Here is a 24,039-nt window from a genome sequence, read left to right on the forward strand (position 1 = left end):
GCCCTTGGGCCAATGTACTAGTCCTCCTGTGGCCCTCGTGGTCATTTGAGTTTGAGATCCCTGGCCTAGAGCAATCCTTCCCTCTGGCCTGATCATTGAAAGGACACTACTCCTTGAAGAGGCAGGAAAAGGGGGAGGGTGATCTGCCTCTCTCCCCGCAATAAGGCTAGGCCCCAGTGAATTACACTTTGGAGCAGTACCATGGGGCTGGAGTAGCTGGCCTCGTGGAGCTTACACCATAGCAACCAGGGACTGGACTGGTCTGGCCCATGCCATAAAAATCCAAGCACCCTTGGCGGGGAGCAGGCTTGCTCCTTTCTATTCCCCCCACCTTCCCACAGGCTCCTGGAGAGCTCCACAGCTGCTGGGCTCTGGGCAAAACCAACACTCACAGTTTAGGGGGGGATTGGGAGGGTGCTGATTTTTAATCCCTCGCTCTCTCGTGCTCCAGGGAGCCCTGAGCCTTTCTCCCAGGGGTTGGTTTCTGGTTGAGTGGGCCCAGGGGGACGTACTTGCCAGCCTCCCCTCACTGCAGCAAGCAAGTGCTCCCTGCCCAAGCCAGGACTCAATGTCCTCACACTGCCTGGCACCATGCACACAAGGGATGTTGGGCCTGCACACCCCCAGCCCTAGGCTAGCTCGGCTTGAGTGCCCCCTACTGGCACCTTTGCAATGGGTGACCTAGATGCCACTGTCTGGCCTGTAGTGAGCACTCCCAGCCCAGGGGGCTGGCAGATTCCAGCTTCAGGCACCTGCCTAGGCCAGGTGAGCTCCAGGGGCAGGGCCCGCCCCACATAGCACAAGTTTAGGTTACTTTGGCCCCTCAGGCAGGGCTGCAAGGGGAGGGGCAGGCAGCGGGAGCGCATCAGCAAAGGGCTTTCTGCACTTGCAGCCCTGGGGCTTTCTTTAGCACTGGGAGCTCCCCTTCCAGCCCCCTCAGGCCAGAGAGGAGCTCCCCTGCCTAGGAGCAAGCCAGAGCCTGCATGGCCTCCCTCTGGTTGTTCTGTAGTGTGCTGCTGCCCAGCAGGAGGGCAGAGCGCAGGGCAAGACCCACCCCTGCCCCTGGCAGTTCACCCAGGGCTAAGTTTAGCCCCCACCATGGTCCTGAGCCTTCCCCCACAGAAGCCAAGGGGGGATTTGATGATTTAGCCTAGTCCAAGTGCAGTGCCCATTCCAGACTCTGATGACTGAGCATGGGAGAGTCAGCAATCACCTCCCCGCCAGGTCACGCTTTTATTGGTATAGTCTGGCCTCAAAACGGTACATGGGGCAGGATATGTGGACAGATAAATTACAGTTAGACAGACAGAGGTAGGTCTGGGTAGAATCAGGCTCGTCACCACCACAGCCCAGGAAGTAAATCATCCCGTTACATGCAGAAATACCGGGCTGTGGAGGTGGCCATGGAGTTCTGGGTGGGAGCGTCTCCACTCTGACCCCAAGGGAGGAGGGTTTGGGGAGCAGGCAGCTCCCCCAGGAATTGCCCCCTGGGTGGCTCAAAGCCATGACTGGCTCGAGAGGGGATGGCAGGGATTGTCTATTTAGCCTGGTGGCTCTCACACTTTTGTGCCGCTGACCCCTTTCACATAGCAAACCTCTGAGTGCGACCCCCCCTTATAAATTAAAAACACTTCTTTATATATTTAACACCATTATAAATGCTGGATGCAAAGTGGGATTCGGGATGCTGGACAACAGCTTGTGACCCCCCATATAATCTCACAACCCCCAGTTTGAGAACCCCGATTTAGCCCGACTCTCCCCTTCCTTAGGCTGCACCTCTAGTCCTGGAACCTGTTGAGGAGCTCGCAGGTTTTCTTCTCAATCAGCTCATAGATCTTCTTCACGCGCTTGTCGTTGGCAGCTCGGACGTAGCTATTGGGGTCCAGCACGGCCATGCCATCATGCACCTCCCCCATGATAATAAGGGGTCCATCCTCCGTGGTCATGTTGGGGCAGGGGCAACTCCAGTCCATGTCGCTCAAGGTGACCTCCAGGTACTTGATGTTGAAGAACTTGAGGCCCATCTTCTCATCCTTGAGTATGTCCTCGAGGGCGAAACGGGCGATGCCCGAGTCCTGGTCCTCTATGATCTCCATGAGCCGGCCCACAATGGCAAAATCACTGCGGCACAGGCTCAGTACCATCTTGCTCTTGAGCCGACAGGCCTTGCACTGCAGGGTCTTGGGGAAGGGGCAGGCATCCTCACAGGTCTCCTTGCTCTCGAAGTTGTTGTCATTGCCCTCGCAGCCACCATAGATGAAGGAGTGGCACTGCTTCATCAGGTGGTTGTAGGCCCAGCGGGCCTCCCAGTTCTTGCAGGGTCCCTGCACCATGGGCAGGGTGCACATGTTGACGGCGCTGCTGACACAGGCCGAGCGGCATGCCTCGTAGGTCTCAAAGTGGTTCTGGTTGGCACCACAGCCGCCATAGCGGAAGGTGGCGCATGACCCCTTCTTGGGGTCAAAATGCCAGCGCATCTGCTGAGCCTCGCATTCCCTCTTGTCGGGCTCCTTCAGGCACTCGGTGGCTGGGACCTGCTGGGTGCTGGGTGCCCTGGGCTCCCCCCCGGAAGGCTCTCTCTTGATGATGGAGAGGGGGAAGTCAGCCCGGAGAAGGCCGGCGGAGTTCCTGGCTGTGCAGGTGTAGATGCCGGTGTCTTCCAGCTGGGCATTGTAGATGACCAGCTGGCCAATATTCGTGACCACCACATTGCCATACATCTGGTCAGGCCGCATGATGAAGTTCTCTTGATGGTCGCTCTGCTTCTCCCAGGTGATGTCTGGCCGGGGCCGCCCGCTCACGTCGCAATGGAAGCTGACGGTGCCACCCACGTAGACTGACTGGTGGAAGGGGTTGTTGTAGAGGGCTGGGGGGATGGGCACCTCAGCAGCAGCCCCAGGCGTGGGGTGAACCGTGGTCTCCAGCGGCACCGGGCTGGTGTTCGGCCAAGTGAAGATGTACTTGCATGGCACCACACTCAGGCTGATGCCCCGGATACAGGCCTCCGCATCCATGTAGCACTTGTTGTAATATGTGAGCCCATCTGAGGCGCATGTGAAGTTGGGCTCCTTCTCACACCTGTCCTTGCACTTGCAGATGGGCTGCCCGTCCCAGATGTCGCAGTCTGAGCCCTGCTGGGTGCACACAAAGCTCTCACACGAGGCCTCCTGTGCCAGCTCCGGGGATGAGACACTATCGGCATAACGGGCAGCCACGCAGCTCCGCAGGCCACAGACATTGGTGCAGCACTTCTCAAAGCCTTCACAGTCCTGCAGGAAAGCAATCAGCAGCAGGCTTAAAACCAGCATCCTCACTGCCATTAATACCTCACATTTATACCCTTACATTAGCTGTCTATCAACCACTTCCACCCACAACTGGAATGCAGCCACCTCTGGGGCAGCACGTTGGCAGCTATTTAACAGCACACAGCAATATTACGCTACAAAGATTCTGCATCCACTGGAAACTGCAGGGGGATTTAGGAATGGAATTTCAGCAGGACACATCCCTGCTTCTTAAGGAAAGGCCCAGAGGAACATCGCAGGCCCTGAGCCTTGCATTTCATGGGGCCACTGGAAGATCAAGGCACTGAAGGAGCACTCAAGGAAGACAAGGCCATTGCAGAGAATGATTTTTTTGCATGGGTTTTCACTGCAGAAGATATGGGGGAGACCCCCGCAGGTGAGCCATTCTTTTTAGGTGACAAATCTGAGGACCTGTCCCAGATTGAGATATTAGTAGAGGAGATTTTGAAATGAATGGATAAATTAAACACTAATAAGTCAGCAGGACCAAATGGCGTTCACCCAAGAGTTTAAAAAACTCAAATATGAAATTGCAGAACTACTAACTATGGTATGTAACCTATTACTTAAATCAGCCTCTGTACCAGATGACTAGAAGGTAACTAATGCAACACCTGTTTTTAAAAAAAGGCTACAGAGGTGATTCTGGCAATTTCAGGCCAGTAAGCCTAACTTCAGCACCAAGCAAACTGGGTGATGTTATAGTAAAGAACAGAATTCTCAGACACACAGATGAACACAGCATACTGGGGAAGAGTCAACATGGCTTTTGTAAAGGGAAATCATGCTTCACCAATCTATTAGAATTCTTTGAAGGAGTCAACAAGCATGTGGACAAGGGTGATCCAGTCAATATAAAGTACGTGGACTTTCAGAAAGCCTTTGACAAGCTCCTTCACCAAAGGCTTGTAAGCAAATTAATCAATTGTGGGATAAGAGGGATCAGGCTCATGGATCAGTACCTGGTTAACTGATAGGAAACAAAGAGCAGGCAGAAATGATCAGTTTTCATGATGGAGAAAGGTAAGTAGTGGGGTCCTCCCAGGATCTGAACTGGGACCACTGTTGTTCAACATATTCATATATAATCTGGAAAAGGGGGTTAACAATGAGATGGCAAAGTTTGCAGATGATACAGTTTGCAGTTAAGTCAAAGCTGACTGCAAAGGGTTACAAAGGGATCTCACAAAACTGGGTGGCTAGGTGACAAAATGGCAGATGAAATTCAGTGTTGATAAGTGCAGAGTAATGCATTTTGGAAAAAAATAATCCCAACTATACATACAAAATGATGGGTTCTAAATTAGCTGTTACTACTCAAGAAAGGTCTTGGAATCATTGTGGAGAGTTCTCTGAAAACATCCACTCAGTGTGCAGTGGCAGTCAAAATAGACAGACTGTGAGGAATCATTCGGAAAGGCATGGATAATGAGACAGCAAATATCATAATACTGCTTTATAAATCCACAATACACCCACACCTTGAATACTCTGTGTAGATCTGGTTGCCCCATCTCAAAAAATATATATTAGAATTGGATAAGGTGCAGAGAAGGGCAACAAAAATGATTAGGGGTATGGAACAGCTTCCATATGAGGAGAGATTAAAAAGACTGGGACTGTTCATCTTAGAAAAGAGACAACTAAGGGGGGATATGAGAGATCTATAAAAACATGATTGGGGTGGAGAACATGAATAGGGAAGTGTTATTTACCCCTTCACATAATGCAAGGCCTAGGCGTCATACGATGAAATCAATAGGCAGCAGGTTTAAAACAAACCTAAGGAAGTACTTCACACAATGCAAGTCAACCTATGGAACTCGCTGCCAGCGGATGTTGCGAAGACCAAAACTATAACAGGGTTCAAAAAAGAACTCGATAAGTTCCTGAAGGACAGGTCCAGCAATGGCTATTAGCCAAGGTGGTCAAGGATGCAACCCCATGCTCTGAGTGTCCCTCGCCTCTGACTGTCAGAAACTGGGAGCGGAGGACGGGATGGATCACTGAATAATTGCCCTGTTCTGTTCATTCCCTCTGAAGCATCTGGCACTGGCCACTGTTGGAAGGTACGAATCTGGACTAGATGCACCATTGGTCTAACCCAATCTGGCAGTTATTATTAACCATATAGTAACTGTCTCCTTTGCGTTCTCCATGCACCTCCCCTCCACGCAGCTCAGCGCACATTACAAACATTCATGACCTCAGCCTCGTGGTTCCATGGGACCATTCTCCCCATTTTACAGATGGGGGAAACATAGGCACACGTGGGGGGTGCTTTGCCCATGGGGCATGGTGAGTCAATAGCCAAGCTGGGACTAGAGTCCTGGCTCTCAGTCCTCCAGGCTTCATCGTATTCATGAGTCATGTTCCATAGTGGTTTTCAGCTCTATGGCTTCACACACACATTCCCTGCCCCAAGGTGCTAACAGCCGAGCTCTGTGGGACGCCCCAGGAGTCAGGATTCTATCCCCGCCCACCATGAGGCTCTATAACTAGGGCCAGCGGGAGAGAGCAATGGGAACACGCCTGTAAAGTCTGTTGAACCTCACAGGCCTGGGGCAGCTAGGGTTGCAGGCACCCCCCCCACTCCCATTGGCTGAGAACCAGCCAATGGGAGTGTGGAGCCAGTACACAGGGCGGGGCAGCACGCAGAGCCCTGTGGGCGCCCCATCTAGGAGCCAGACCTGCTGGTCGCTTCCAGGGCACAGCGCGGTGCCAGGACGTGTAGGCACTAGCCTGCCTTAGCCCTGCAGAACCACCAACCAGACTTTTAATGGCCCAGTTGGCAGCACTGACTGGAGCCACCAGGGTCCCTTTTCAACCAGACAACTGGCAACCCTACGGGCAGCCCTGGGGAGGGACAGACTGGGACGTGAGGGCCTAAAAAAAAAAAATAATACAGCCCTGGCCTAGCCTCGACCCCCTGAAACACCTCCTCTTTACACCTTTGGGGGGGTGGACTGGGCACCTGGCAGCATCTGGAAGTTACTGTCTTGCAGGAAGCCACTGGGAAGGGCCTAGTGAGGCTGTTTCCTCCCTGCTCTGCAAACCAGCGTGAGCCAGCGCCGCCTCCCAGCACCAGTCACCCCCGTGGGGCGCTGGGGCACGTGGACGGTTGCTCGCTGCACCGTTCCCCTGGAGCTGGCAGTGAGGGTACAATGCCTGTCGCACAGGGTCCATGGCCCGAATGCCAGCTTGCTCCCCCTTCCCTCTGATGCAGGTGAGACAGGGCCCCCTTATGTGCACTAGGGTCTGGGGACCCTGCCTCTCATGGGGGTTTGAGCCCCTCCCCCTGCTGTCCCATGTGGGAGCCAGGATCTGGGGGCAGCCTGCCCTGCTGGGGGGTCTGAACCAGACAACCAGAAAGACAAAGGGTGGGCAAAGAAGCAGGCACAAAAAGGGGACGTGACTCACCCACAGTCACCCCATAGGTCAGTGGCGGAGCTGGGAATAGAAGCCAGCTCTCTTAGTTCAGCTCCCTAACCACTAGGCCACACTGCCTCTCCACTGCAAGCCTCATTGATCACTCACAGCATACGGTGCTCCAGGGTCTGCAACTGGCACCCACATGACACAAAACGCTAGCTCAAATACAGTTTAGAGCCTCCCAGGCCAGAGGAAACCACTGGATCATCTAGATTGACCTTGTGATTTTAGCTGGGGCTATAGCACTGTGAGTGACAGTCACATCACTAGGCCATCTGTGGGCCCTCCCTTATGTCTACAGCATGGGGACAAGCCCTACTGGCTGGCTGGTCCAGGCTTTTGACCCTTGAGAATATTGCCCTGAAATCCCTGCCTGATCTGCAGGTGGCTCCTGGCTATTTGTTTTCTCTGGCCCAGAGCCAGATTCATTGCCAGGCCCTTGTTAAGGCATCTCCCCCACAGGGGAGTCTTTGGCTGTGCCTTTCAAGGAGACACATCCTGTCTCGCTCAGCCTGTCCAGTATCCCAAAACAGTCAGTGGGATGAAACTGACCAACAGCCACAATTCCTCCTGCCACCCCTGAGAACTGCAGCTAGCAAATAAAAACCTGCCTGGATCTGAGCAAGAGCATCTGCCTGGACAGGCTGAAATCTCACACCCCAGGAGCCTGGGAATGGGTAAGGCTGCAGAACAGGCCCTTGGCTCTTAGGCCTCAGGCAGGACATCACTGCAAGACTGCAGGTGTGCACAAACCTGACCCTCCTTCCACATGGGCTAATGCGGGGCGGAGGGAGAGCGCAGTGAATAATTCCTCAGGACTGGTAATCCTGAGTACTTGTGCAGCATCTTACATCAGAGGATCGGTGACCTCACTGGCCAGGCCTGGACCCTCGAGTGCCAGGGTCATGGTTTGAGCTTGGAGGGGGGAGGCAGAGCTCACCTGGTCAGTGTGGCACTCCCGTTCGCAGGTGCTCTGGGCATCCACCCACAGGTTGGGGTTCAGTTGGTTGGGGCACACCCCCAGATGACTCATTCGGATTGGCTGTAGGCTGGCGCTCTCGGCCAGGACAGGCAGTAGAGACAGGAGCAGTGTGGCCAGCATGGGGTCGGGCTGACCTGCCTCCCGGAGCTGGAGCTCCCCTTTTTTCCTCTTTAATCCCCTTCTTCCGAAGCACCAGGAAGGCATCAATTCACACCAGGCTCCCTCTCCCCAGCCAGGAGGGCTCTTCGCCTTGCACAGCTCCTGACACACAAAAAGAATCACATCCAAAAAGCAACCCGGCACGTGCAGAACCCAGACCTCTGGCTCTACTGTGCCCAGGGCAAGCTCCGCATGGGCTCTCGGGAGACGACGCCTGATGCACGGTCTGCTTCAGGGGCTGCTTGCTGGCTGCAGAGCCCCCCGAGGCCCTTTAAAGGTCATCTCCCAGCAAAGGGTTTCTGAGAGATCCCAGGGCGAGTGCCTCTGGGGGAGGGGGACTGTTAGAAGAGAAGATTCATGCAAAGAAGGGGGAGAATGGATCCATCCATGCGATTCCCAGATCCCCCCAGACTTCATCCAGCTGGTTTCCCAAGGAGTTCGTTAAACCCCAGCCTCAATGGGTCTTTGGTTCACAGCCAAGGCTTGAAGTGTGGCTTTAGCCCTCTTGGGTGTGTGGAGCAGTGGAGTATCCCACCGAGTGGCTGTGAGCCTGGTCTGGGGTGTGCCTGTGTGTGTCTGTGGCGTGGGGATGGGAGGGGAGGGGAGGGGAGGAGAGGGAGGCAGGCATGTAACCTGAGTCCACTCCTCTCTCACGGATGCGTCTGGGTGTTTGGAATGGAAAAGCCGCTGACCTCAGACTCTAACCCTGTCTGAGCTGATCAACTGGGCAAACAGTGGGAGAACATCAAAGGGCCTGTGGAGCCTCTAAAGAGCGAGAGGGAAAGGGGGGGAACCTCCAGCCAGAGAGTGAATTCTTACGGGATGAGAAAATCGCCCCTGCACATTGCCCATTTGGAGTGTGATTGACCATGCCAGGCCCAGTAGCAAGAGACAAGCCCAGACCTTTTGCCAGGTGCCTGGCCAGTTTGCTGAGCTGTTTCTCCTGCTTCCTTTTTATTGGAAAGCTGTTTCCAGGGGCCCAGGGAACTATTTAGGGCTGGAGTGGCACTCTCTGGGCTCAGTTTGGAAGGGCTCTCAGATACCACGGTGATAGGCACCATATGGGAGCCCGAACTCAGGAGGTGGGCTCCAGCAGCTAACACTCTGTGTTTTGATGGGGCCCAGCTTGTGCCAATGAGGGTGGCCCTACAGCCATTTTAGTGCCTGCTGATGCCAGGGCAATCTACGGGCGATGACTTTGTCAAGCGATGACCCAGGCAAATTGCTCTGAAGGGCAGGGGGAGTTGCTTAGGGACAGGCTCTGTGCTTAGCCACGGCTGGGGGAGCAAGACAGCAGACAATGCCTGCTTGCCCAGGGGCTGCAGTGCATTGTTATCCTGCTAATCCTGAGGCCATTCACAGCCAACTCAGAGGGCTACACTGAAAGCTCAGGAGCTTCAGCCTTTGGACACAGCAGGCCCGTTTGCTACCTAGGTCCGTGTTGGGGTGACTGGAGCCAGGAACTAGATAGTCACCCACATGTCACGCATACTATCCACTGCCCCACGCAGGAAATGACATCCACACAAAGGGGGAAAACCTGAACTGATGCTATTGGAGTTTGGCCGTTGACTTACTGAGGGCCTAGCTTACATTGTTTTCCACCCACAGATCTGCTAGCTTATCACACAGAGGGGCCAGCACTGTTAACCCCACGGGAAACAGGCACCTCAGGGAAGTCAAGCAATACTAGGGGCATCTGACCAAGGCCTCACATAGTACACTCCGAGGCAGAATTTCAAGCCTTCCTAGCCAAAGGGGGAGCTACAATACCTGGAGCTTTGTTTGCCTGGTGCCCATCGTCCTAGCTGGCAAGGCAAAGAGCTAGAGTGAGGGCTGCACCCAGATCTGGAGAGGAGGGACTGCATAACTCTAATGGAGAAACCCAGTCAAAAGGGTGTGTGCTGTATCCAATGCACCCATCTTCCTCCCAGCACATGCACACCTGCTACCAGGGGCTGCATCCTTGAGACATGGGAACAACATGTGACCACCTCTGGTCAAGCCTCTGCTGGATCTAATAATTGTAAGGAGCAGCCGCTGAGTAGGCTTCCGGAGACACGATGAGGACTAGCTCACTTCCCAAGAGATGGCTTGGCTCAAAGGATCAGCACCTTGAAGTGAGAGACGAATCTCTTTAACGAGAGCAGTATGGTCAGCACCTGGCTGGATGCCAACAATGCCAATGGAGGAGGAGAAGGTGGCTACATGGTAGTGGACTGAGCATAGGTTTGGGAGCCAGGGATTCCTGATTTATTTTCTCCAGCTCTACTCTGAACTCCCAGGGTGATCCTGAGCAGTCACTGCCCATCTCTGGGCCTCAGTTTCCCCATCCATAAAACAAAGCTAATGATCTTTATCTCACCCCCGGACTGCTATGAAGACTCATTTGTGTTTGCACACACAAACCCCCCTGTTTATAGAGGGCTAAGTGCCATTGTTATTACTCTAGATGAACAGCCTGGCCCTGACGACAGCTGCAGCCCATGCAGGAGGGTTGGATTTGGAAAGCATGCCTGTGGGTTTAAGGCAGAAGCCTTTACAATACTGTAATAAATTCACAGCCCCAGGATGCCTCACAGTTGTTGCTATGGTGCACACTCTGGTCACTCATAGCACTACACAGCAGCAGCAGGGCTAGGACTCAGCTCCTCCATCCCCAAAAGCGCAGGCACCTACCACTTGAGCTAAAGGACAATAGCTAGCATAGGGTCATGAGACACAGCAGAGCTGTGCTGACCCCATCCGTAGAGGGCAGTGGTAACACATACTAACCAGTTTACTACAGTATAAGAGTGCAAAGGTGTTAGATCCGGCGTCTAGCTGTGACCCTGTCCATCGTTGGTACTAATACAGACCTTCTGACCATAGTATCTGAGCACAATCTGTGGTGTATTTATCCTCACCCCACTGCTGGGAGGTGGGGCAGGGCTCTTGTATCCATTGTACAGCTGGGGAACTAAGGGACAGAGAGATACCCGGCCTCATCTACCTTGGGAAATTGATTAACAGCTATTGGGGAATTAAAGTTATTTGTATTCTGGATTGTAGCCAAGTGGTCATAATGGGGTTAACTAGGATCTCACTGTATTGTGGGCTGGAGCCGTGCTCCCCTCCCCCCTCCCTTAGTGCCTGTTTTGTGATGCAGCTGAATGAAGCAGTGAGTTCCTTGCCTGCAATCCTGGGAGGAGAGAGTTTGTTTTTGTTGTGTTGAGCAATCCCTTTACAATCATCATTATTCCAGAAGAGCTTATTCTGGTCAATTTCCCCTTGCAGATAAGGCCCAAAGCCACCTGGGAAGTCTAGGATTCAACTCCTTGGTCTACTAGTCTCCCAAATCTTAGACTAGTGCACTAACCCCTGCTCCGTCCTTTCTCTTGGGGAGGCCTCCCACCTGATTGCAGCTGAAGTTTCCAAATCCCAGTCACCTCCTCTGCCCAGAAATACACAAGCAGCTCATTTCCCCACAGCTCAGAAATGTCCTGCTCTGACAGAGATCAAGTGATAAGCAAACCAACAGCAACAACAGTGATTTAAAGCCAACTTCTCCAGGTCAACAGGTTGTGTGTCACTGCCAGAATGAGTGACTTGTTAGCTGACTCAGGCCCCTTCCTTGTAAACATCCTGTATGGGTCCCAGGATGAAACCTGCAGGAGGAAACCACTTCACCCATTCCTTTGGCGCCAGAAGAAGTGATTTCACAACTGCAGGTGCTGAGAATTAAGGATGAAATTAACAACATAGGGAATAAGGTCTTTGGAATTGACAGAAATTAGCTCCTTGCTAATAACTTGTAACAGCAAGTTTCTCTAGAGTGTACACTGAAATCCAAGGAAGATGCCACTATTATCTAAGACAGTGTTTCTCAAAGTGGTGGTCCGGTCCGCGGCAGGTTTCCTCATAAGAGCGTTGAATAGGATAATAATATGGCACTGGCACATTGGAAAAAAATTGCTGGTCCCCCACATTAGATAGCTTGAGAAGCACTGATCTAAGAGACTAAGCTGAAGTCTCGCCACACATTCCCGCTCCTGCAATTGGATCAGCACAGATGGGCCCCTGGGGCCCATGCGGAGTAGAAATGAAAGCAAAGGGTCTCTGCACAGGTGCAGGGATCTGCCTATATGGATCCAACTTCAGGATCAGGGCCCTAGTGACTCCAGTTCTACTTCAAATTCATCCTGTTAAGCAACTTGGTTTTTTGGGGGGCCCAATAGGAATCCCTTCACCCAGCACTGAAATGCAGCCCCTTCTGAGGTGAGATGTGGCAGCTGTCAGACAAGGTGAGAACCTCTACCTTGATATAACACTCTGCTCGTGAGCCAAAAAATCTTACTGTGTTATAGGTGAAACCGTGTTATATCGAACTTGATTTGATCTGCCAGAGCATGCAGCCCCGCCCCCCTGGAGTGCTGCTTTTACCACGTTATATCTGAATTTGTGTTATATCGGGTGGCGTTATAACGGGCTAGATGTGTATTTTAAATGGGAACTTAAAATAACTATTTCTAGAGACCCTCCCCAGACCCATGCAAATAGGACAATCATGGCATCATGCATTACAATTACACCCTGTCAAACAACATTACAAATCACTTGATGCTGTTGCAGCCAAGCACTTTGGAAAGGATAGTTCAATAGGGCATGGATTGGGACCCCTTGAACAAAGAGGATTCCCTGAATCTATCTGAGGGACTAATACAAACCCCATTACAGTAATAACCTCACACTCTTAGTGTATTTGCTCACAAACCCCTTTTAAGATACCCTGCCCTATTATTCCCATTGTACAGATGTGTGAACAGAAGCACAGAGATTCAGGCCCTGCCTACACAAGGAGATTGACCGGAAGAGCCACTGTAGAGTGAGCTGTTCTGCCGTAGCCAGGACCGGCGCTAGGGTTTTGAGCGCCCTAGGTGGACAGCAATTTCGCCGCCCCGCCCGCTGGTCCCGCGGCTCTGGTGGAGCTGCCGCAGTGGTGTCTGCCGGCTGTCCACCAGAGCCGCGCGAGCAGCCGACCGTCCACAGGCACGACTGTGGCAGCTCCAAGGGAGCTGCCTGCCGCCCCCTCCAGCGGCGCCCTGACCCAGGGGATACCCTGGGCTGCCAGCTGCCGCGGCGGCGCCCTTCCCCAGGGGACCCCCTGGGCTGCCGGCTGCCGCGGCAGCGCCCTGACCCGGGGGACACCCTGGGCTGCCGTGGAGGCGCCCTGACCCAGGGAACACCCTGGGCTGCCACCAGCAGCTCAGACTCCCTCTCTGTCCCAGCAGCAGCGGCTGCTCAACCATTTAAAAAAAAATTGGGGGGCGCTTTTTGGCACCCCAGGCAACCGCCTAGTCCTCCTAAATGGTTGCACCAGCCCTGGCCGTAGCTTTGCCATTCAATTTCCCTGGGTAGACAAGGCCTGCCCAAGGTCACACAGGAAACCTGTGACAGAGCAGGGAGTTAAAAGCAGGTCTCTTAAGGCCAGTGCGCTAAGCACAGGACCAGAGCCAGCCTGTGGGACAGATCAAGGCCTTCTTAGAGCTGGGGGAACTGTGGCATACAAAGGCAAAGGGGTTTGGTCAAGGTCATGCCCCCAACAGAGGCAGGGCTAGAGTCTGAGCTTGCTGGCCCCTGTCCTGTGCGTTACCCACCAGAACGTCCTCCCTCGAGTGAAACAAACTGTGACCAAGCTGCCTCACCACATTCAGCTTCCATTCACTGAGCAGGCGGGATCTGTGCCCATCGCTCCCGCAGTGATTGACCGGAAGCCACTCAGGGGAGCCCCTGAACTCCCCATCCTCCCCTAGGGAGAATCCAAATTAACCTGAGTTTAGATAATAACATCCATGCTGCCTGTGACAAGAGCACTTTCCACCTTTGAGAGACTGTAGGTAAATAATTATCCAGAAATGATACATGGCACATAGGAATTGCCAGGCTGTATTGGACAGTGGCCAGTACCAGCTGCTTCAGAGAAAGGTGCGAGAACCCTGTAGTACTAATCTCATCTAGCTCTTACATAGCACTTTGCATCCATAGAACTCCAGGTGCTTTACAGACAAGGTCAGTATCATCACTCCCATTTTATAGATGGGAAAACTGAGGCCCAGGGCAGTGAAGTGACTAGCCCAAGGTCACCCAGCAGGCCCCCATCAGAGTTGAGAAAAGACACCCCACCCCCAACACACACACACCTGGGTTTTATCTTAATCCCAAATAGTTAGAGCTTGGTTTTATAGCCCTTCCCACATTGGTTTAGTGGCATTAACTATTCCGCCTCTGGATCTTCTGGTTATCCTTAGGATTCTCCAATCCCTCTTTGAATCTTGCTACGAGAGTGTGTAATTAACCATGCTTGTCTGGAATGTGTTCTTGTAGCACCTGGAGTCCCATCCAAGACTAGGCTCCAACATGCTTGGCAAGCTACAAATAGAATAGAAATTGGGGCCTTCCCCAAGGAGTTTACATGGTCACTATACTGCAGACAGTAGGAGCCTGGAACATTATGCTAGTGGCAGGGAGAACATTCAAATCCTCTTGCCACACTGAAGCTAAAGAAGAATCTATGTTGGCTACCAGCAGTATAATGTCTATGACACATTGTTGAGCAGTTCTGATTCCATTCCGTAGAGGGCAATGGTAGCACTGAGAGACTGCCCTGCTCACTGCAATATTTACAAAATGGCTGAACACACGGTACGTATGGTAAATGCGTTACAAGCAGGGGAAAGCAATTGCGAGTTCTAGACAGGCATGTTAATGCCCTGTGTGAGCAGAGCGCAGGCCAAGAGCCAAACGTGCCCCGGCATACTGACCCCAAGCTAGCAACCCACAGCGTGGGTGGAGAGAACAGATGTGCGCTCTGGGGCAGCCGCTGCCGGAGTGTGTGACACAAACATGGTGACCTTGACTCTGTTTTGATATCTGACGTGCATCTCACTCTCCCCAAACAGCCGGCTTTGCCAGAGAAATTGCTCACACGGCCTCAGGTAACCTGCCTTGGTCATGGGATGGCTGTATTATACTATATGTGGCCATTACCAGCACAACCTAGAAGTGGCAAAGAAGGGACTGGAGAGCTGCTCCCTGCAACTACAGAGTTGGGGTTGGCTCGCTAGCCCTGGAGGCTGGACCATGCACCCACAGAACAGGTATGGAGGCAGTGCAGGCTCCCTCAACTCCACATTGCCAACATGCCTCAACCTTGACCTGGATCAGTCCCTTCTAGGGGGGCCTCGGAACATCTCCATAACCTCACCCGTCTTTGGCTTTTCTGCTGGCGATGCCAACATGAGAAGGCTGCTGCATGGAATTGGAATGGCTCAGTTGTGTCATAGGCCTCATACTACTAAAAGCAGAGAGTGTCTTTTAATGGAAGTGGCAGGGATCCTATGGGGAATTGACAGCTCATTTTAGCTAGGCTACCAAGCAACCATTGGATGGAAACAAGGCTCGGCTAGACTCAGCCTAGTCCAGTAAAGGAGCAAAACTCCATGTCCCCTCACTGATCCCTGGAGCTATCAAGCCCCACCTTCAATTTCCACATTATTTCTGCTGGTGAGCTTGGAATGCCCTAGAATCTGTGGGAGATGCCTAGTGGAGGCAGGGCAGTGAGCCTTTGACATATGTTAAATGGATTGAAGGACACAGTGCCTTTGCTATGCTGGGCTTCACACATACTAGCTAGCACCTTGTCAACACTAGCCTAGCCTTGGACAGGGCAGGGCAGGTGGGTTCTACTGCCCCAAGGGAACTTACAGGTGTTTTCATGGTTAATGCGCACTAAAACGGCTGTGGTGATTTCAGCAACACTTCCACAACGGCTGTTTGACACCTGGAGCCAGGCCTGAGTGGCCCTTGTTCAGCATGGAGGTAACTGGGAAACCTGGTGCTCTAGCAAGTGGTTGCCTTAACATAGTTCATGCAACTTGTTCTATGGTAAGGAAGGAAGGTTTATGAGCTGTGACAGCACCGCACATGGAGTATCAGCTCTGTCTGGTGACTAGAAATCATCCCAAGCTTTCCACTCCAACAGGAGTTCTGTTCTGACAGGTCACTACAGTTGGTCCTGCCAGGCACAGTACCAAGCCCAGCCTTGACACCTTTGGTTATGTTACTGCACCACACTTGCCATGGGCCTGCTGCACTTTGAAGGTGCGTGGAAACCCAAGCCAGTGCAGGATGCAGCTGCCTGCTTACCAGCAAAGCTCTTAAGACCACAAGACACCACGCTGATCATTCTAGTCTGAGCTCCTGCCTGGCACAGGCTATAGGATTTCAAAGCTTCCCAAGAGCACGACTGTCAGATTCCCAGCCATTTCTACTGTATTTCTTGTTTTGCTCGCATCTCCTCTGCTGGCTGAGTTTGGCCATGACACGAGTGTCACTAACCGTTCTCTGCCAGCACTAGATTAAAGGGTGTGTTCATCTCCAGGGCTCGTTACCGAGAAAGAACCAGTCCAATATAAAACAATCGTGAACAGTGGCAAAGGCACAGGTGCTTCCTGTGACATTGACAAATGCAGGCTAAGGGCTGAGCTGAGATTCACAGATTTGTTTCACTTGTGGCAGCTCAGATTCATGCTCAGATTCACAGCCCCAGAAAGGCTAGTTCAGCAAGTTGTCTCCCCTCCAAACTGCCTGCCCTTCAGGGCCACTGACAGGACAGCAGCATAGTGGACACCGGGGCCCTATTGGGTGCAGGGGTGACGGGGCTTCCTGTGTTTACAGAAGAGCAGCAGCGATACTGGGAGGAAGAATATGTTAAGGCAAGCTACTGCCACAAGTTGACAATGCCACAGTTCTACAACCGTGCTTGCATAGTGCCCTTATGTGATTGGCTCACTCTTTTACCTGGGAAGCAAGAGACATTCAAAACACAGGGATTTTGCATTAAGCAGCCCAGCTCCTAACGCTGCACGGTGTACACTGGTAGTGTATCCATAGCTGGGAAATATCTACCTTTGGATCAGTGCTAGGGCAGTTGGACTGGGTCACAGACCCGCTACAGGTACAGGCCACAGCAGACTCACGGACCCCTTATGGGGGACTCCCTTCCCCAGATTAATTCCCCACTGTCCTTGCTCACCCGGTAGGTAAAAGGGCTAGATTTTTGCCTGGCTGGGAAGCACCCCATCCTGTCTATTCTGTCCTCCTTCCAGCATCACTTCACCTCGTCTGAGCTGAACTTTGGCCCCCGGCTTTTATCCCTGCCCTCAGCCAGATGCTTGGGAAAGCAGAGCGCTGCACTGTCCTGGCGACTGAAACCTGGGTGCCATCCCAATGGCCTCAGTTCTTCACCTCAATTCCACCACAGCTTGGCACACAAGAGGAGGGGGAGACCAGGCCAAGCCTTGTGCACTCCATGAGAGCCCCAGGGCAGGTGAGCAGCCTGAGTCTGGGGCCTCTTAAATTAAATGTCTGCTCCTGTCAGAGCTGCTGACAGGTGAACTCACCTCCTGGCAGATGGAGCCATAGACAGCCGGTGGGGCTCCCAGGATCGGCCCAACCCCCTGCTGCGCTCAGTTCCTGGGAACAGCCAACCAAGCCAGCGCAGGGTCTAGCAGGTGCACAGGCTGTGACAGAGGGCCAAGGCCTCCCAACTCGCGTCCCCTGCCCCCCAGTGACACCTTAAATAACTGCTTCTTGGAGCAGCTATCCTGGACCTCACAAGAGACGAGGCAATTTTTGATTTAGCTCTAAGTGGTGCACAGGATCAGGTCAAAGAGGTAAATAGAACTGGACTCTTTGGTAATAGTGACCAGAATATAACCAAATTTTATATTCCTGTGGCAGGGAAAACACCACAGCAGTCCAACACTCTAGCATGTAATTTCAGAAGGGGGAACTACACAAAAATGAGGAGGTTAGTTAATCAAAATTTAAAAGGTACAGTACCAAAAGTAAAATCCCTGCAAACTGCATGGAAACTTTTTAAAGACAGTGTAATAGAGGCTCACCTTAAATGTATACCCCAAATTAAAAAACACAGTAAGAGAACCAAAACATGGTTAACCACCATGGAGAAACAAAAACGTAAAAGAACAGTGAGAGGCAAAAAGGCATCTTTTAAAAACTGGAAGTTAAATCCTAGTGAAGAAAATAGAAAGGAGCATAAACTGGCAAATGAAGTGTAAAAATATAATTAGGAAGGAAGGCCAAAAAAGAATTTGAAGAACAGCTAGCCAAAGACTCAAAAAGTAATAGCAAAAATGTTAAGTACATCAGAAGCAGGAAGCCTGCTAAACAACCAGTGGGGCCACTGGATGATCAAGATGCTAAAGGAGCACTCAAGGACAATAAGGCCATTGCGGAGAAACTAAATGAATTCTTCGCATCGGTCTTCGTGGTTGGGGATGTGAAGGAGATTCCCAAACTTGAGCCATTCTTTTTTGAGGTGACAAATCTGAGGAACTGTCCCAAATTGAGGTGTCATTAAAGGAGGTTTTGGAACAAACTGATAAACAATAAGTCATCGGGACCAAATGGTATCACCCAAAAGTTCTGAAAGAACTCAAATGTGGAATTGCAGGACTATTAACTGTAGTCTGTAGCCTATCATTTAAATCAGCTTCTGTACCAAATGACTGGAGGACAGCTAACATGATGCCAATTTTTTAAAAAAGCTCCAGTGGTGACCCAGGCAATTACAGGATGGTAAGCCTGACTTCAGTACCTGGCAAACTGGTTGAAACTATAGTTAAGAACAAAATTGTCAGACATATAGATGTATATAATTTCTGTGGGGGTGGGGGAGAGTCAACAAGTTTTTTGTAAAGGGAAATCATGCCTCACCAATCTACTAGAATTCTTTGAGGGGGTCAACAAGCGTGTGAACAAGGGGGATCCAGTGGATAAAGTGTATTTAGATTTTCAGAAAGCCTCTGACGAGGTCCCTCACCAAAGTCTCTTAAGCAAAGTAAGCAGTCATGGGATAAGAGGGAAGTTCTCTCATGGATTGGTAACTGGTTAAAAGAGAAGAAACAAAGGGTAGGAATAAATGGTTAGTTTTCAGAATGGAGAGAGGTAAATAGTGGTGTCCCTCAGGGGTCAGTACTGGGCCCAGTCCTATTTATGAATATAAATAATCTGGAAAAGGAGTAAAAACAATAAAATGGCAAAATTTGCAGATGATACAAAACTACTCAAGATAGTTAAGTGCCAGGCAGACTGCGAAGACCTACAACAGGATCTCTCAAAACTGGGTGTCTGGGCAACAAAATGGCAGATTAAAGTCAATGTTGATAAATGCAAAGTAATGCACATTGGAAAACATAATCCCAACTATACATATAAAATGATGGGGTCTAAACTAGCTGTTACCACTCAAGAAAGATCTTGGAGTCATTGTGGATAGTGCTCTGAAAATATCCACTCAATGTGCAGCGGCAGTCAAAAAAGCAAACATTAGGAATCATTACGAAAGGAATAGATAGTAAGACAGAAAATATCCTATTGTCTCTACATAAATCCATGGTTCATCCACATCTTGAATACTGTGTGCAGATATGGTCACTTCGTCTCAAAAAAAGATATATTGGAATTGGAAAAGGCTCAGAAAAGGGCAAAAAAAATTATTAGGGGTATGGAACAGCTGCTGTATGAGGAGAGCTTAATAAAACTGGGACTTTTCAGCTTGGAAAAGAGATGACTGAGAGGGAATATGACAGAGGTCTATAAAATCATGACTGGTGTGGAGAAAGTAAATAAGGAAGTGTTATTTACTCCTTCTCATAACATAAGAAGTAGGGGCAACCAAATGAAATTAATAGGCAGCAGGTTTAAAACAAACAAAAGGAAGTATTTTTTCAAACAATGCACAGTCAACCTGTGGAACTCCTTGCCAGAGGATGTTGTGAAGGCCAGGATTATAACAGGGTTTAAAAAAGAAATAGATAAATTTATGGAGGATAGGTCCATCAATGGCTATTAGCCAGGATGGTGTCCCTAGTCTCTGTTTGCCAGAAGCTGGGAATGGGCGACAGGGGATGGATGACTTGATGATTACCTGTTCTGTTCATTCCCTCTGGGGCACCTGGCATTGGCCACTGTCGGAAGACAGGATACTGGGCTAGACAGACCTTTGATCTGACCCAATATGGCTGGTCTTATGTATTATGTTCTTATGAGGACCAATGGGCTGAGAGGAGCTGATGCCCTGTGCTCCCACAGGCCGGCGTTCATGTCCCCTAGCAGTGGGCTATGTACCGCACTGCCTCCCAGGCCCCATGCGCAGACTGCAGACTCAGCTTCTCCTGGTGCGCCTAGGAATGCAGGGAGAGAGACTCGATCCAAAGTGACATTGGCTGCCATGGAAGCAGAGACACCTAGCCACAGACACTCCACTGTCAATCTGAGCAGCCAGAGCCTATGTTCCCAGATTATCAGCCCTGCAGAGCTGCTCCATGGGCCAGAATTTACAGATCTGCTAATGCTGTACTTACCAGCCACCAGCACAGCCGTGACACAGGATTTCACCACCGTGGCTGGCCAGCCTCAAGGCGAGCTGCTGCTCATCAGAATGCCGCAGGACCCCGGAAGAAGAATGTTTAGGAACAAACAGCAACAGCTGAGGGCAAATGCACCATTTTAGTGATAGTCATCAGAGGCCCATGAATGGAGACACAAGATGTCCCATTTCAATCAGCAGAGCATTGTGTAGCACCATAGAACTTGCTAGTCCAGTATCCAGACGCTCACAGTGACCAGTACATTATTCCAGAGGAAGGTGCAGGAAAGCCTGTAGTGGGCAGGTTATCCCAGAATCTCTATTTAGCCTCGCAAATGAATTCTTCCTGACCCTCCAGTTAAGAAGTCAGCTTGTGCCCTGAAGCATGAAGGTTTATGTAGGACAGGCCAGAAACCATGGTACTCAAAGCTGTGTTAACACAGGAAATAACAGTTTGGACAGAGCCAGACAGCGCTTAGAAACCAGGTCCCTGCTGGTCTCCAATATCTGACTGAATGTGGCCTAACTCCACCGGCCAGCCAATCTGGGTTTAATCTGGAATAATTCTTAGCACCTATACTAGGATTCCAGAGCATTTGACAGAAGGCTGGTAAGTCTCATTGCTTCTGTTCCCAGATGGGGAAGTCGAGAAACAGACAGGACACGACGTGCTCTAGGTCACAGCAAGTCAGCAGCAGCGCTAGGAGCTAGAATCCAGGAGTTCCGATGCTCAGTCCTGTGCTCTGGCCACAGCACAATGCTGGTTCTGGGGTTTAAGCAGAGGCCTTAGTCCATTTAAACTTGGTTTGTGTAACACAGTTCTCATCCCAGGACAGACAGGGCAAGGCCCAGACAACCTTTCCAGTCCGATGGGCCAGAGACTTAGTTCGCCATGTTGTGGGCACCTCGGAAAAGGGGCTGCATGGCATCATCGGTCCCCATCCAATCAGGTTGCTGTACTTCCCCCTACAGAGTTGCTGCCTCTTCCTCCAGAGAGCAAGGGGGACAAGCTTATAGCAGTTTGATTCACCCCCAGCAGCAGGGCCAACGAAACAAATAGAGCAGGGGGGGACCGGTCTTTCCTATAGTTCTGGACACAGAACTGGAGCTATTCCTTTCCAGTTCCTCCTGCTTCACCCAGTCTCCGTCACCCGCTTCTGAGTTTTCCTCTTGATCCAGGCTCACTGGGCAGGAGAGCCAAGGTCATCCGGTCCCCAGCCCTGATGTGGTAAAGACATTGATCAGTTGAATACGCTGTATCACCTAGTGCCCTCTTCAGGCAGCTGGGGGTGCCACACAACAGCAAGTTACACATTGGAGGGACTCTTTTACCCACCGCGGAAATGCAGCCGCTTCTGAGATAGAACATGGCAGCTGCTCAACAGCCATGCAGCAGTTAAGGCCAGGCTAGTGGGAGGAGAACATTACCAGGGGAGGTTGATCCTGAATGTTCGCAGAGGGGGAGCTGCATGGGGTGAACACAGGTATCACAGAGGGGAAAATGCTCAGGTTTGAGGGGTAGGAAATACCTAGGAGACTTTGAGAAATACCCGTGTCTGTTTCGGGAGGCATGTGCATGGCAGTGGCACCTCACAGGACCTCTATAGGGGAAGGCTTGCAAGGGACAAGCCTTTCTCTAGGGGCAGTGACCCAATAAGCCAGAGGAGAGGGCAGACTGGCTCCCAGCCTGTCACATGTCCCAGAGCTGAGCCTGGCAACCGTCTCCCCGTATGCCCTTTGCCTTAGGATCTATCCCCTTCCCTTAGACCTGCAAGAGTGACCCGAGGGGGGCTCAGGGCTGTGCCACAAGCTGGGGTCTCCCTCATCTGTCTGATCAGGAAGCTGGGAGATGCAGGGAAATGCCGGCTGCACGGGGCTGAGCAGGTTTTGATTCAATAATCAACAGCAGCTTCTTGCCATGAGCTACACCTGCCCCAGTCCTGCCAAGCTCCTGGCTTCCCCTTCTCTTCTCTCCTGTTCCACAGCATCTCAGCTACACCCTATCCTTGATGCTGTGCCCAGGGGTGCAACATGGACACTGCAGCAACTGACCTGTCTCCAACTGCCCAGGGTCTCCCTCCGCAGGCAGCCCATGACACCCCCAGATCACTGACAGAGCAGCTGCAAAGACAAAGAGTGACCTCACCGTGTGTTAATAGAGGCCCGAAGGGGAACCCCAGCAGGAACCAGCAGAAACGCTGTCACTGGGAAGTTAAGCACAGTACATGGGAATGCTGCCAGCAGCCATATAATCCAGCTCGTTTAATCTTGGAAAGTGTCACAGGTCCTGCTATGCAGGGCTGGGTAGCCAAGATCTCTGCCCATAGTCCGTAGACTCGCTTGCTTTACTGATAACCTTAGTCCTGCCCCACACTTCGGGTCTGTTGCATCCACCCACTGCATCTTCTTTACCTGATTTGTATCTCAGCACCATCTGACCCTGGTTGTTGTCCCACTGTGCTGGGCCCTGCACCAAACACATAGCAGGAGACAGTTCTGTCCCCAAGGGCTCACAATCTCTGTGGACAAGAGGCACAGAGGGGGAAGTGACTTGCCCAAGGTCACAGGTCAGTGGCAGAACTGGGACTAGAACTCAGATCTCCTGGCTCCCAGTCAGATACTGGCATCGCGAGCTCACAGGCTGCCTCCAGCCTAGGCTGGGAGCTCATCAGGGACTCTTCTGTGCATGTCTGCACCACTTCTAGCCTGTGAGCACCATGTCCCAGTGCTGCTGCTGGACTAATAGTCCAGTGTGTGAGGGAGACGTGGCCTTGGCACCTCCATCCACACGTCCATAGTAAGGGCAGCCAACAAATCCCGCAGTTGGCGCACAGGGCTGACAGCCCAGGTCTGCAAGCCACTTCTCTGGGCCCTGTCTTCCCCAGTTGGAGAAGGGTGACCTGCAATTAGCATCTGCAGAGCGCTTTGCAAACAGAAGCACTAAGGGCAAAGGGTTAATCCTTACTGAGGCCACTACTCTTACAGACAGCCACCAAGCACGAGGGGGAGCAGGTGGCAGGACAGTGGCTCCCACCTCAAGCGGGCACCACACTGATGGCTGCAGCACACAATCCCAGCTAGAGAGCAGCACAGCCAGCTGGGGTATTTAATGGGGAAAAAGGCATCACCACCTGAGTTCAGCTCCCCCATCATCTGCTTGCTAGTAACAGCAAGGAAAGGAAGCTGGGAGTTTGCTGCAGACTGTTTCAGGCAGGTCACAGCACTGGTTCTCAGCAGCCCAACTGGCTAAATAGTGCAACCCCAGCGCCCTGGCCAGGAGAGCCTTCCAAGGCAGCCCTGTTTCACATGCACTCCTGTGATGTCTCACCCGCAGGTCACAAAGATCAAAAGCAAACAGGGAGGATAAAGGGCTGACAAGAACCTTTGTTTCACATGCATCAGGCAAGCCCAGGAGAGGCCCCCAGACCCAGGAGCTATTTCCTCTCTTGTTTGATCTGAGAGCTCCAGTGACTTCTGTCATGACCTTTTGGCCCAGGAGACAGGAGCAGAGATGCCTGACCTCAAAGACAGAGCAACAAACTAACCCCCAGCCAAGAGGAAGAGCAGCAGAGCCTAACACTCCAGGCCAGGGGAACTCTTACTCTGGGCTAGCAGCAGAAGCTGCAGCTCCGACCAAGCCTGCAGCTCAGGGGCTCATGTCTGGATTCAGCAAAGCAGATACTTATGACATGGATGAGACTAAGGCCTTGATTCAGCAGCAC

The 24,039-nt window shown here is 51.8% G+C and overlaps 1 protein-coding gene across 3 annotated transcripts; it reads right to left on the reverse strand.

Moving 5' to 3' along the window:
* Positions 1 to 1,678: 1,678 nt before the first annotated feature.
* Positions 1,679 to 22,748, reverse strand: WFIKKN1 (WAP, follistatin/kazal, immunoglobulin, kunitz and netrin domain containing 1). 3 transcript variants are annotated; one of them, XM_030579001.1, is made up of 4 exons: positions 22,370 to 22,748; positions 20,313 to 21,537; positions 7,684 to 7,986; positions 1,679 to 3,272 (listed from the first exon to the last, which is right to left on the reverse strand). In XM_030579001.1, exons 3-4 carry the CDS (start codon positions 7,927 to 7,929, stop codon positions 1,782 to 1,784), a joined length of 1,737 nt encoding a protein of 578 aa, XP_030434861.1. In that variant the 5' UTR covers positions 7,930 to 7,986; positions 20,313 to 21,537; positions 22,370 to 22,748; the 3' UTR covers positions 1,679 to 1,781. The 3 variants fall into 3 exon arrangements, with proteins under 3 accessions (XP_030434861.1, XP_030434862.1, XP_030434860.1); XM_030579002.1 differs by lacking the exon at positions 22,370 to 22,748 and having other exon boundaries at positions 20,313 to 21,692; XM_030579000.1 differs by lacking the exons at positions 20,313 to 21,537; positions 22,370 to 22,748 and having other exon boundaries at positions 7,684 to 9,397.
* Positions 22,749 to 24,039: the final 1,291 nt, after the last annotated feature.

The sequence above is a fragment of the Gopherus evgoodei genome, chromosome 10 (genome assembly GCF_007399415.2).
Source record: "Gopherus evgoodei ecotype Sinaloan lineage chromosome 10, rGopEvg1_v1.p, whole genome shotgun sequence".
Taxonomy (NCBI): Eukaryota; Metazoa; Chordata; order Testudines; family Testudinidae; genus Gopherus; species Gopherus evgoodei.

Excerpts from the sequence above, each read along its gene's own strand:
- WFIKKN1 (XM_030579001.1), bottom strand. The coding sequence starts at position 7,929 with ATGCCTTCCTGGTGCTTCGGAAGAAGGGGATTAAAGAGGAAAAAAGGG. Across the intron at positions 3,273-7,683 it reads GGGAGTGCCACACTGACCAG|GACTGTGAAGGCTTTGAGAA; the intron begins GTGAGCTCTGCC and ends GCTTTCCTGCAG.